This window comes from Heliangelus exortis, chromosome 7 (assembly GCF_036169615.1).
Source record: "Heliangelus exortis chromosome 7, bHelExo1.hap1, whole genome shotgun sequence".
In the NCBI taxonomy this organism is placed as follows: Eukaryota; Metazoa; Chordata; class Aves; order Apodiformes; family Trochilidae; genus Heliangelus; species Heliangelus exortis.
In genome coordinates this window covers 8,747,324-8,761,753 of record NC_092428.1, presented here as the reverse complement: position 1 = coordinate 8,761,753, position 14,430 = coordinate 8,747,324, and the positions used below count along the sequence as shown (strand labels likewise).

General features: G+C 38.2%; 1 protein-coding gene and 1 long non-coding RNA gene across 3 annotated transcripts in view; both read right to left on the bottom strand.

Moving 5' to 3' along the window:
- LOC139798266 (uncharacterized) overlaps nt 1-3,483 on the bottom strand; it is a 34,411-nt gene extending 30,928 nt beyond the window's left edge. Inside the window, exon 1 of the long non-coding RNA XR_011726776.1 lies at nt 3,230-3,483. This is a non-coding gene — a long non-coding RNA (uncharacterized lncRNA). The remainder of the gene's footprint in view (nt 1-3,229) is intronic.
- Nucleotides 3,484-8,611: 5,128 nt separating this feature from the next.
- Nucleotides 8,612-14,430, bottom strand: part of BTAF1 (B-TFIID TATA-box binding protein associated factor 1) — a 41,798-nt gene continuing 35,979 nt past the window's right edge. For both annotated transcript variants that reach the window (XM_071748632.1, XM_071748634.1), the window contains 8 exons: nt 14,110-14,251; nt 13,720-13,850; nt 13,200-13,325; nt 12,252-12,404; nt 11,479-11,690; nt 11,181-11,340; nt 10,399-10,569; nt 8,612-10,163 (listed from right to left, as the gene is read on the bottom strand). In XM_071748632.1, coding sequence (XP_071604733.1) covers nt 10,017-10,163; nt 10,399-10,569; nt 11,181-11,340; nt 11,479-11,690; nt 12,252-12,404; nt 13,200-13,325; nt 13,720-13,850; nt 14,110-14,251 — 1,242 coding nt within the window. In that variant the 3' untranslated portion in view covers nt 8,612-10,016. The remainder of the gene's footprint in view (nt 10,164-10,398; nt 10,570-11,180; nt 11,341-11,478; nt 11,691-12,251; nt 12,405-13,199; nt 13,326-13,719; nt 13,851-14,109; nt 14,252-14,430) is intronic.

The window sequence follows — 14,430 nt, the reverse complement described above, 5'->3', positions numbered from 1 at the left end:
CTGTCATCTTTTTGAAAAAGGGATATTTTTAATTTATACTGAAAAGAAGCTTAATAGAAATTCAAGTGATGTAACTTGAGGGAAACAAATTCCTTTTTGTTTATTTTGTGACTAAACAGTCAAGAAAGGATTTTTGAAGTAACTGTAGGTAAACAGCAGTTACATTACCAGGATTTTTTTTGCATTTTAGCCAAAGAAAGTTTTGTTTAGCTTGTATAAACTGATCAGTCTGTGAGGCAGAAACACAACTCTATAGTTGTGTTATACTATTACCTCCCACAGATATTATTATCTCCCACAGAGAAGCACATAAAATGCCACTCTACAGAGAGCATCCTGGTATCTTCACTCACTCTCACAATCTCTGCTCGTTATAATACTTCAGTTCATTTTGTGTGGTGGCACAGTTTCAACATAGAAAGCAGTCCCATGCAGATTCACAAGCTACCTAGTGGGTTGCCTCTCTTTACACTAACATTGCTGAACAAGCACTGTAGTCAGTAAAATGGAAAATAGAAGGACCAGCACTGCCATTTCCCCCTCCTGCTCCAGCTGGGCTCTAAAAGAGAAGAACAGCAGCTGCTCAGGTGTTTGTCTCCTGTTACCCAACCAGGAAGAGCAGCTCTTATATCTGAATCCAGCTTTGGTGTAAGTGAGAAAAAATTACCAAAATGCTCAGAAAGGAAAAGGTACAGGCATATGAGAAAGCAGAAATTAAATGCTGGGAAACATCAGAGGTGCCACAATGAAGGGACAGCATTTCCTAGCTGAGGTTAGCTCACAGGTTTTGACTTGTTCTCAAGTGAAAAGGCAAGATACAGGCTTTGTGTCCCTGTTCCTGACTCTCTTCTCACTGTCACACTTCATCTAGCTGTATCTTGAATGAGAACTGAGTAACCTGGTTACCCTCTTTAGCTCCCAACAAACTCCACAAAGTCCCACTGACAAGCTTTCTATTATTCTTTTCATTTTAACAATCTATAGACTACGTATACCAAGGTGCTATTGCATCATGGGATGTGAAAAACTGCCTGTGTATTTGTGCCTGGGAACAAAACTAGCTAACTTAACTGATGCTAGTTCATCATTTTAGAGACCGGTTTTTCCTGAGCCTTGGATTTCTCTTCCCCCTCAAGACAGGAAGCTGACAATCCTACATTGATCACCACATAAAACTACACCACCTCCTGGGACATAAAGTCTTAGACTTCCAGCTTCCAAACTTTTATTTCACCTGACCCACCTACTTAAATTTTTTTCTCCTTCTGTTTCAGAAACTTAGGCAGCAGGAATCCGTGGAAAGAACACATCATTTAGGCAATGCAAAATGTCTCCAGAAGTAACACAGCACAAATGGACTACTTTGGAAAACATAATTACTGGGTTGGAGTTTTCAATGCATCTTTGAAAACATAATCCCTTATAATTTGAGTCCTGACTATGTTACCAAAGTGGAACTGCTCTTTAGTGTCACCATGATTAACACCTGCCACAGGAAATGTAAATTCCCTTGCAGCTGTGAGCTAGCATTAGAACAAGGCCTAATTTTTGTGGTTTGGTGATCTTTTTCTTCCAGTGATGAGAAAACATAAAAAGTCAAAGACAGAGGAGGCAACACTTCTTTATGCTTTTCTCTTCCTCTTTTTCTATTTCTCAAACATAGGAGATTTTAATTTTTCTTCTTTCAAAATTTACTTTAGAAACTTGAAATGATGCTGGAAAAAGTTTTTTGAAAGAATTTTTGAAACAACCTCCTTTCCTGTACCTCCTGTGCTCTACAAAATTTATACTATCTTAACTACAAGCTCTCCACCCTGCATCAGTAGGTACTTCCTAAAATATAATTGATATGTCATGAAGCACTTGCTGTAGGTCTACAGAGAACTGGCTGATGCCAATGCCTATTCTCAACTCAATAACTAACTAACCTGGATAAATATATGAAAATACCTTCTTTCTTGGAAGCAATGAGGTAGGACACAGCATTGCCAACTCTCAAATATTTAGAAGAATGTTTCTTATTCCCTTCCTCCCCCAGTAAAGCTCTTGGCTAAAACCATGATGTTTACATAAGATCCTTACATTTCCAGCTATAATTGTAGTCCTTATATAGCCAGATAAAAGTTTTAAACTACTATGCCAAACATTTTTGGTTTTCTGTGAACTGGCTTCGTTTAAAGCTAGCATCTGATTCTGGTGGAGGTCTGGGTTGGGGTAGTGGAAATAGCAAAACTTTGTGGCCATGATGTACAAAACCTTGTGGCCATGCTACAAAACATTATTCTCATGGCATCTTCAGGTATTGAGTTGTGTTAGCCATAGACAGATCTTGATGCTTTTCAGATGTAATTTCTGTAAGTGCTGAGATACTAAAAAGTCATTATATATAAAGCAAGCATGTATCAGAAATATTTCATGTGAGCCAAGATCCACTTTTATTATAGTGTCCACAGCTTCAAATTCTCCTAATTAGCAGCTGCCTCCAATCCTTCAATTTAGTTCTGAAGCCTCACACTGTTCAGATTGCCCTTCCAGTTTTAACGTGAGTTAAATTGGGGGTTAGCTTTTACTCATCTCCCAAGTTTCTCAGCTGTGAATAATCCTCAGAACTCAGTGATTTGGCTGGTATTTGCTATCCATGTCATGCTGCTAAATTGCTCCTACCTGTCCTAACAAGCTCTTTGACTGGGCCAGCTGACAACTGTCTAAAAACAAAATGAAAGGGAAAATAGCAACAAATTCTGCTAAGCTTCATTGAGTGGTGAGAAAAATAGGTTACCTCATCAGCCTTTGTAATTTTCAGGGATTAATTAAAGGATAATGTTTGCTGCGGAGGAGTTTATGAGGCAATAAATAGCTTTTGTGGCTGATTAAATGCCAAAGCAAAGCTGATAAAGGCATCTAATAATTGCAAAAGTAATTTAGTTCCTTGAATCTCTTCTACAGATCCAAGTCTTACCATATGACAGATCAGCAGCTGAGTAACGAAACAGAGATGAAATCTCCTTTCCTCTAGAGACCTTGAATAAATTCTTAAGGCCTGCAACTCAGCCCCAAATCCAGGTTGATCCTCAGCAGAAAAAAAAATACAGATGAAGATGCTGATTCTGCTCCTCTACAAACACTTGAACAGCACACAAGGTACCTCCTTGGCCAAGCACCACAGTTTTACCCGCGGGGCTGCAAAAACACTACAACCCCCTGGAGCGCACTGTGCCTCCTGACTTACCTTAGAGGAAGATGTGGGCGTGGGGGGACGGAGGTCAGCTCGGACGGGATGCTGACGACCTCGTGTGCCTTAGAAGGAGACAGCGGGGATAGCGAGGTGTCTGCTCCCCGGGCTGTCCCCAAGAGACGCTGCGTTACCCCTGGGCAGCCTGCGGGGTCTGAGGGGGAAGCCCGAGCGGGGACTGGGAGCTGGTGAAGGCCCCAGGGGCGCGCTGGGGCAGCCTGCACGTGCTGCCCAACGGAAACCAACGGAAACCAACGGCTGCCGACCCCTCGCTTACTGCATCCCTGCCCCTGCCAGGGCCCCGGGAAGCCCCGAGGAGAGCGGAGATGAGCGCTGGGCGCCGAGGGCGAGTGGGAGGCTGGCGCACTCTGGTTATAGAGACCTTTTCTATCAATTAGGGTGTTATTTTATATTTTATTTTATTTTATTTTATTTTATTTTATTTTATTTTATTTTATTTTATTTTATTTTATTTGTGATGGATGGTGATGGTGGGAAGGCAGCCCTGGCTGCAGTAACCACACAACCGGTGTTGGACCTTGGAGTCTGTGTGTTAAGAGTTGTTTTCTCTAGGTCTGTGTGCAGATGCAGGAAGCTGTGGGGTCTGCAGCCAGCTGCTGCTTAGGCACGTGTGGATTTCCATGCTGTCAGGTTTTCTCTGGGGGTGGCACAGCAGGCCCCTGTGATGAAGGTTGGAGCTATTATTATTCCTGCTCGAATGGGAAGGGGATGAAATGGCATCCTAGACTCATACTAGGCTCACACAAGGGATTCAGATCTTCTGCACAACAGTGCTGTGTTGGCTTTGGGAGTTGTGGCTGTATCTATATTGGAGGAAGAAATACTGGAGGAAGTGGGAATTTAGGAGAAATTAATTGAACTGAGCAGGGAAAATGGGCTGATAGCGAATGGATCTCACACCACTTCCTCTTCTTTCTCTTTCCCTGACTCGACATAAGTCCATGTAAATTGTCACGCTGTTTAATTTTTTTTTCCCCACACTTCTTGTTTTGTTGCTGGCTTGCTCTTCAGCTGGCAAATAAACAGGCACAGCCAAAGAGTGATGTAACTGCGAGAACACACAGTTCTGCACTTCATAAACAATAATTAACTACTGCTGACAGCACCAGCAGTGAGAAGCCTAAAATGCTGATCGCATCTTGCAGCTCTTATTAAAGCAGAAAAGAAAATGGAAGTATCAATTTTGAATTCTGTCACACTGTCCTTTCCAGCTTGCTAATGAACTGATAATTTAACTGTTATGATACCTAGGTAGTTGAGCATTAATTTAAAAAATAAACGTTGGTGATCCAGCATTGACTGCTGGTTTGTTTACTGTGTGTGATGCTTCTCTCTGCAGTCGCTTAAAAATCCACTCTCCTGAATATGGGCAGTATTTTGACTTAAGGCTCCTATATGAACTTTACCTATGTTTATACAGGTACCCAGAGCTTCAAAGTACTCTGGAAAAAGCACCACAGCACTTCTTGTTTGGCTGACAAAATTATTGTGTCTTGCAAGAGAGAGGCACCAAGAGTGAAGTGTTCCAAGGGTCCCAGAAGTGTTTCATAATTTGGACTGAGTGGAGATGTGGGCAGCATGGAGGAATAGATCAATATGCAGTGCATCTTTTTCCTAAAGCCACACTTGTTTTACTTGCATATAGTCAAAAAGTCAATTATTCTGCTCAGTGAAGTAGCTGTGAGTCAGAAGAGAAGCAGGAATCAAACTATGTTGCTTTTTGGGGGCTGATGTCTTTTTAATGTCATCTTCTCTGGCTATGGCAGAGATCATTCAACTTACGTTTTTCAATCTCTGTTTACTAAGTTGCGACTTACTACTTTAAATCTTTATTTCTGGGATGCTAGATTGTGATTGATAACTAAATTGCTATCAATTGCAGAATGAGTCATGTGAAATAGGGTCAGAATACATAAATGTGTATCTGTATATATCCAATCAATATTTATTTAAAGAGAAATTACTCAGAAACAGTAACAAAAAAACCTACTACAGGTAACAATACAGTTCTCTTGCTGCCTGTATACTGAGAAGTATTCCTGTTTTCTTGATGGAGTATCTAAGCAGCCAGGCTGCATAAACTATGAAGTGTAATTACTCTGACATATGTGAAATCTCTTGGCATGGACAGCACAGCATCGCCCTGCAAAGGCCCCTGGAACTGGAGCATATTGGAGATGTGGTCAGCATATTCTGATAGCTCAGCTATTTCTAAGCCTCTGACTGAACTGCAGATTAGTTCAATTTGCCACGTTCCTGGAACAGCCTTTGGGTAGGATGTAGAGTAGTGCTCTTCCCTTCTCTCTGTTTCTGCACTCGCCCTCCCCTACTTTTTCTGCAATTTTTGTACTGGAGGCTGAATTTATGGGATTGAAGCTGATGCTCTCTCAATCGATTTCCTTCCTTCATCTAAGAAGGGAAGTAGAGCATGCTTGCTTTTAGTATGTGGAATTTTCCTCTTACAATTCAGGAAATCCTGGTCTTAGCTTTACTTTAACAGAAAATACTGCAGGTCATCATCTGTAAGTGTGTGTTTGTTAATTACTTGCTGAATTAATGCCAGGAACCTAACACTGAGTTAGCTATCCACTCTTGCTAAGAAAAGAGCACAGGTTTATAGAATGTGACTTTTTAAAGGTTTTTGGTGAAGGGAAGGAAAGATAGCAAAGTTCCCTAAGTCTGAGTTCCCTAGGGTTATCTGGTATTAAGTGCTTTGTTTCTTCAGCTATTCCTTTTTTCCTTTGTAGGTATTCAAACTTTGGCATGGTTTAATATTACAGTTTGCATAGGCTTTCATATGTTTATCTACTAAAATGGATTTAGGTGGCAACGTTTTAGTCAATGTAAATTCGGTCTTAGCCCTCTGGGTAAACAGCAGATCTGCTCATTTTTTTCAGTGAATCTTGGACCATTCACCTATGCAGAAATTTCAGATTCTGAAGATGAGCCTGTTATACATTCAGCTGTTTGTTCCTCTGGTTTATTTTAATGAGAAGTGTTGCATTGGTCTGGATAATCTTGTGTGAGGAATAACACATTCAAAGTGATGATGGCTGAGGGTGGCACCTCACTCAGCTGGCATGGAAACATGACTTGGAGAGGCAAATGGTGTCACTGAACTGGAATGGGCTCTACTTGTTAAGGGAAAAATCTGTCATAATCAGTAGAAATTACAGCCCTTGTTATATTGCAGCTTAAATATTTGTCCTGAAAGTTCCAATAGTAATATTTGAAATGTATCTTTTTTGATAATAGTCTTCCTCTTCCTAGGAGGTAAGCATAATTTTCAAATCTGAACGTGGTGGCTTGTATACTTGTTGGTTACTCAGGATATGAACATCATTCCTGACTTTATGAAGGAATGTGTGAGTAGGCCCATTGTGTGATGGTGGGTATTCTTATCTGAGCATAGTGAAAGCATCCTACCCTTCTCTGTTGTGTTACAGCATCAGTGCCAGGAAAGCTCTAGGTAGGAGCTGAATTGAATGACCATGTACTGTTCCACCTTAATCTTGTTTAGTAAGATGAGTATTGAATTTTCTTATTTTGCAAAGTATGATCCTAAGCCTTACTCCACCTTAAATGGCTCAGAATTCAAATGTTTCTCTGAGGATGTCTTCACTCCCTCCTCCTGACTGCTTCTGTGATAATCATTATAGTACCTGAGTATCTTACTGTCTCAGTTTTAAAAACCCTTCTAAGATGAGTGGTATTTCCCCTTAAGCCTTGGTTATCCTCTGTAAAAGTAGTTAAAAGATAAGTCTATTAAACTTGTGTTCCTGACATAAGGCATCAGCAGCCTATTTTTATACAGAGTAAGAACGAATAAATCATTGTTACAAATGACAATGTGTGATGGGCCTCCTGGTCATAACTCCTTCCAACCAGTCCACCAACTCCTTGCTTTTTCTGAAATTCATGAAGTTTCATGAGATGTACTGCACTTTAAACTCATTTAAATTGAAAGTACTCTATCACTTTAAAGCACTGCTCTATTGATAGGTGAAGCAGAAGATTAAGTGTCTGAAATATTGATGTATGCTGGTCTGTGAAGATGTAATGCTGTGTGGGTAAAACTTACGTAGATACCTAATGTTGCAAGTTTGGCTCCTTGTGTGTACAAGAAGTTCATAAAAATAGCTTATCCTTAGCAAAGGAAAACCATTAAGAACTGCTTCTTGCATATCTCTTGCATTTGTGGAATTCATTGTAGATCACCAGGCTGAAGTTTTTAGTATAAAGCTTATAGAAACATTTGCAGTATGAAAGTACCTTTTTCTTACCTTGAACAAGGTTTAAATCCAGTTCAGAATTTTTCTTTGCTAACTGAACAGTTAGAAACATCCAAACTTGACCAATATCATAAAATTTAGGCAATATTAAAATGCCGAGTGGAGTACTGAAGCACCTGTTTTCACAGCTGAGTTTTACTGGAGCAAAATTTTTCAGAGAACTATTTGTAAGATTTTGATTGCTTTAGGTACATGCATGCATTTTTTATTCCCAGGGCACAAAGAGGGCAATGAAACAAAATTTTGGACAATATTGCAATAAAGAAAAAGGAAAGTGCTACAGAAATGCATATCCTCCCCTACTCTGGGAGGCTAGTGAAGGAAGGAATTTTTTAAAAGACTAAAACCCTACTTCAATAGTGTATTTAGCTGTTGACCAAGAAAATTTATGTAAATGTAGAAGCTTAGCTCAGACCCACTCTGCTGAATTAAAGGCACCTTGCTGTAATAAACAGAGCTATTTGACAGTGTTAATTCACAGAACACTTAACAGTCAGCACATATTATAATCTTGAAACAATTTTTCTGGGTTCTGCTTCTCTCCCATTTCCAGGTGCAGGAGTCTTCCCGAGGTCCTGCCTAAGAGAGCATTATGGTTGCACAGCAACCTCAGTGATAAATAACTGGTTTAAAGCAGTCCTTTGCTGTATATTTCTTTTCCAGTGGGAGCCAAAGAGTTTCTTACCACTGCAACTAATACAACTCTTGAAGAAAAACATATGCAGTATTTTATTACTAAGTAAGAGGTCTCTTTATTCAAATATCTTATTTCTGGGCACCACCACAAGATTATTGCATCAAGTTATAATAAAGTACCCAGTATTCCATCATTATAATTTCTCTGCAAGCAGAACACTGAGCCCCATCTTGTCTCTCCTCCCACTTGGATTATCAGTTGAAAGCGCAACAGAAACACTACGTGTACCAAGGCAGAGAAGAACTGATATAATACTAGTAAATCAATCTCAGATTTCCGAAAGTATTTCTTTACCAAGTTAGCCTCAGTGAAGAAGTCTTGTCTACAAAAAAACAAACCTAAACATGGACATACACAGCATACAAATAATATATTCCCAGTTCTGTTTATTTTTATGGAATGCTAACTTAGTTACAATATGGCATTTCATAACTACTGAAATGTGACATTAATTCACTTCCAATGCTGCAGAACAGTCTTGATTTATATTATTGTTTTAAAACAATCTTACTTTACATAATTGAGGTCTCTGGTGGTTTTTAAGCTCTGATGCTTAAGCACACAGCAAGCTACAAACCTTAGGTTTTATACTTTTAACATATATTCTACGTATTCAGACAACTGCTGTAAGTTATCTATAATTTAATATTTATAAAAAGTGCATATCCCAGCACATATGCACATCTAGAAACTTTTACTACTGCCTCCCTTTTTATAAAAAGCTGCATAACATACAGCTGCATTATTCTCACTGCTAATAAAGTCCTTTACTATATTTGTTACACAATTTCAACTGTTCAATTCCCTCAAACTGGATGTAGGTATTTCTATGCATATTTTCTCCTTAAGAAAAAAGTCCTCCCTATTCCTTTTAGAAGTTTTAAGTCATGCATCAAATAAACAGTCACTTTAGCATGGACTTCAGAATCCTAGACAGTGTAAAATCTACTTCTGCAAAACATCTGTATATTTAATTTCTTTATTAGTTACAAAAAATATATATCGTTGAAACATACTGAATTCATGCATCTCTCAAAGTGGCTATATTCTAGCCTTATAGATAAATTAAAAAAGTACACCCGTGCTAATAGGATGCAAACATGGCCTTAAATAGGCCATTACCTGTATTTAATATATCTCCTTAAAAAGTTCAAGTCAGCTGTTCCGTCAAGATGGTGTCAAAAGACTAAAGAGCATAATATATTTATACTCAATATACAAAGCTGGGCACACACACCTAGTGCCATTTAACTATTCAATACTTCTAGGCTTTGCCTCTGGTGATACAAGTCCTGAAATGATTTGAATAAAAGTTTAAGTTGAAAACTGGTTTTTAATACATCATAAAAGCAAGTTGTGCTTAAAAGAAAAATGTACACTGAAAAAATCTGAAGTTATCACTGAAACAACTGTACAAAACTATTATAGATACAGAAATAACGGTGGACTTTGAACATAAGTAACACTTGTTGACATGTAAAAATCTGCTGTGTTTTATTGTTCTACCGAGTAAGAATTTGTAGCCGTTCAGAACAAGTCAAACCACCTCACTATGTTAACATCTAAAAGTTTTTATACAGTGCAAACGTTTAAGACAGAATAACTCCCCAGTGAAACAGATGACACTACTCAGTTCCAGTCTTTTGAAGATTCTTCTTTCAGTAAGTCTATTTACACATTAAGGTAAAGGTTCACTATATATGCTTTGAAGTTTGCTGAATATCAGCAGAAAAACATGTGAACTAGCAGCAGCTTTATTACAAAGATACGATGGTTACTTTAATGAATGCATAAAGTTCTCAAGACTGTATTCAGTGTCATACTGTTCTTGATCCCATAGTTCTCCAAGGTTTTCGAGTACTGATTTCATTGATGCTTTCCCAGAAGAGGTAGATGTATCTGCTTTTTCAGTTTTTCCATCCTTCACAAAAAAAAAAAAACCAAAACAACCCAATCATAAATCAAATTTACAGGACGTTTTTGCATTTAGAATGCTAAATTCTTAGTCTGATGATTCTTTTGGGGAAATATCTGTCTACTTTTCATCATTCCACCTTCAAGTGTCTACTATTCAACTTCCAACTTTTACATTTCAAAACAAAGCTTTTCCCTAAGATAACTATTTTTGGTAGATACCTGTGCAAGTGGTTCTTTACCTTATCAAGTGTGAACAGATCAAGCAGCTGTTCTGTTCCCATGCTCTGTAAGCTTGTGTTTTCTTGGCTGATCACTGTATTTGCAATATTCATTTTGAACTTTTGAAGACCCATGATCTTCTCCTCCAGAGTTCCCCTGGTTATCAGGCGATATACATTAACAACATGTTTCTGAAAGAAAAAAAAAGTACCTTTATCTAAAACACATTGTCTTAGACATTCAAGAAAGCACAAAGTTCATATAATGGACAGCCTGGAAGCATTTTGGCTTTCAGTATCATTACTGAAGGGTAGGCTCTCTAAATTGGACTGACATTAGATTAGAAGAAGCACAGCAATCATAAGACTATCCCAGCATACAGCAGAGGCACCTGCATCTGTCTCAGGGAGTGAAGAATTCACTACTTTTTACAGCTGTAGAGGGAGACTAACAGCATTCCCTCTTTCCCTGTACAGGCATCAGAGAATTACAATGCTTAGGGGCTCCCCTTCACTTCATTGTCTCTGTTCCATCTCTTCCTCCAATGAAGTGTGATTCTTTCCTAGCTTACCCTCAGCAGCTAAGGAAGTACAGAAAAGTCGTATCAAATTTGGGCTATAATAGGAAAGTACACACTTCTATGTCAGCATATTTGCAAGAATGCAGTACGAATGAAAGCTTGATGGAAACTCCCAGACATCACCTTTATTAAATGATATCCAAATTAAAAAAAAAAGAAAAAAAAAAAAAAGAAGAGTTCAGCAAGGGAAAAGGCTTGTAAAAAACCTAAAGAATATTTCACCTGCCCAATGCGATGTGCCCGATCCATGGCTTGTAGGTCTCTCATTGGGTTCCAGTCATGCTCCACAAATACTACTGTATCAGCCCCTGTTAAGTTAAGTCCTAATCCACCAACATGAGTGGTGAGCAAAAGAACATCTATGGATGGGTCATTATTAAACCTGTGTACAAAAAAGCGTGGTAAATTTCACTTAAGTGAACCTCAGTTGATTTGAGGCAGACAAAAAAACCACAGTACTACATAAATAATACGGTTCATTACAGCTGGCATCATATTGGTTATGAAGGGCTACGCTTACCGGGAAACAATGGAATGCCTCTGACCAGCAGGTATGCTGCCATCTAGTCGTAAGTAAGTAACTGAAGGTAACTGAGGTCTGAGAAGGTCATGCTCCACTATATCCAGCATGCTTTTAAGCTGACAGAAGATAAGTACTCTATGCTGGGCTACAACAGCTTCTGTACCGCTTTCTGAAGATCCACCATTCCCCAAGCCACAGTCAAGCAGCAGCTTAAAGTAAAAGAGCAATGACAAAGTGACATCAACGTGACAGCAGATCTCATGGAGAAACAAACTACAGAAGGAAGCCTGCACATGACAGTCACTTAAATGATGTAATGCAAATTTGGCTTCATTGTCAAACTATGAAAAATTTAAGAGTCAACAGAATAGTAGTTTTCTTCAGTTTTCTCACTTACAGTTGTATTTTAATTACATAATGCAATTTAACTTTAGCAAGCAAATAGTTTCCTGTATAATAAATAGGAGAAAACTATTTCTGTAACAGGGCAAACAAAAGTAAGAAAGAGAATAAAAGTAAGGTTTTTCACAGGGCAGCAAAAATCATGTAAACATTATCACCTTGAGGCAAGCTTGTGCTTGCCTCTCCCCCTTGAATTGACAGAAAAAATAGGACACATGCCTAAAAGGCCCTGAACTCTGTTTCATTTGCTACTTAAATAGTATTTTAAGATCAGTTTTCATACTGGTGAAGTTTTAAAACCTTCTAAATGTATCTTCACTAGTGTTACAATTTAGGAAATTTAAGGCATAAGGTGCAAGTCTACTTACTTGTTTCAAAGCAGAGAGCTTAGGTGCATGTTGGATGTCTCGTAGGGATGAATTATGAGCTGCAAGTTGCTCTGTGATTCTTTTATATTCTGGATGTTGGATTGTTAACACTAATGCTGGATGGTTGCAAAGCTTCCGCAAGTACTGCAGTGCCTTTAAGTATTTAGAGAATGAAATTCAAATAAATGATTAGCAACAATATAGGTAGAGAAAAAGGATGAACAAAGCTGATTATAATCATAGGGGCCACTCAGCCATATTCCACAATTTGGACTTCAGGGTATTTTTTTCCTTACAATAAAGTTGTACGTTTATATTAAGAATACCTGTATTTCAAACTAATTTCTGTCAGGAGAATAATGGTCTCTGTTCCTGGTGCTGGAACAGTACAAAGATTACTATTTCCCACAGCTTCAGAGTGTGAAATACAGTAGATGGGTTTGGGAACTGTGCAGAGCCTCTTAAAATTATTGTTTTCAAGTAGCCAAGACTTCATCTGCAATACTGTAAGACCATGAACTCATAAGTTTAGATCTAACCTTAAGGAGACTTTTTTGTTCATGTTTTAGAATCTTAATTTTGTGGTGTAACAACTGATGAGACCAAAATTAGTTCCCTCTTGGATTCTTAAGCTTTTGCACTTTTGGTAATCAGTTTTTAACTGAGTAGTATCTGAGGCCACCATAACAGATTGAACACCAGCTAAGCAAAATACATTACAAAACTACAAGTTTTCTATGATTTAAGGCACACCTTAAAGAAAAGAAGACCTCAACACACAGCTTTACATCACATTCCAGGCAATTTGATAAAAAAAAAAAATTTTACTTAGATCATATGGCCACAAATGCGTAAGTTAACTATTTTGGTTCTCATTTTTTATTAAATCCAGAAGCAGTTACCAGAAATAAATGAACAGGTAGTAAAAATCAAAGAAGAAACCTGTACCTGAAACACATGACCTGTAGCTTTAAGCTTTGATTTTTCAGTTTCTTCATTCAGTGAAATTGAAGAAACTGTTTCATCAATATCACATTTGGCACGAGACTTGGCAAAATCCTCATAAAGCTGAACCTGTAGACCAGGCCCCAGACAAGAGAATGAGTATTTTTCTTTGACAGAAGACAGACAGTCTGAATTATTAAATAGCTTTCTGATTTACCATATGTATCACAACAGAAACGGTGGAATATTTTGCAATTTATTTTATTTCAGCTTGAAAAGTATTCTTAAAAAAAAACAACCCACTACAGAAACTTAAGATGTTGTTCTTGTAGAATGATGCCAGAAATTAATACTCTGTTGCAACTGAACTGAAATTAGTTTTTAAACACATACAAGAAAAGCTTCAGCCCTGTGGTCCCAGAGAATATCTGAGCTAACATCTGACTGACCCAGGAATGTGGTTCCTTAATGGTCTTAACTGTGCTAAAAAAAACTTAAGCATCCAGCCACTTTTAAAGCATACCTGTAGAGGACTGAGAATACAGTAATAATCTTGAATAATTTTGGGTGGAAGATCTTGCAGTACATCCTCTTTCATTCTCCTTAACAGGAATGGCAGAACTTGGCGGTGCAGCGCCTCCATTGCAAGCACCCCTAGTGAGAGCAAAAAAAGCCACATTATAGAAAAAAAAACCCCAAAACCCAAAACCAACCAACCAGACAAAAACCAAACCAAACCAAAACAAAACAAAAAAAACCCCAAAAAAACAAACCCAAAACCAAAAAAACCCGCCAACCTAAAACAACCAAAATACATTCAGCCTCCGTCTCATGTTGGAACTGATTGAACTCTTTTTATTAGAAGTTCTCATTTAAAGGAAGAAAAGAAAAACAAGCTTTAATTTTTTCTTACCAGCCTCTTGTTCTCGACTGGAGCTTCGGGCATCTCTGCTTGCCAGTATTGGTTTGCCATAACGAGCTGCAAATTGGCGTTCAGTACCCAAAAATCCTGGCATGAGGAAGTCAAATAATGACCACAGCTCTAAGACGTTGTTCTGAACATAAAAGAAATACTGGTTAAATTTCCTTCAGAAGAACTGCATTATTAAAACATTATTAGAAACTTTTCTATCCATAGTCAACAGTTCCTATAAAACACTAAAAACTCTCCAAGGCACTTTTGAGCTCCAGGAACTTAATTACTTTTTCAAAGTAAGTTACATGAAGACCTGTA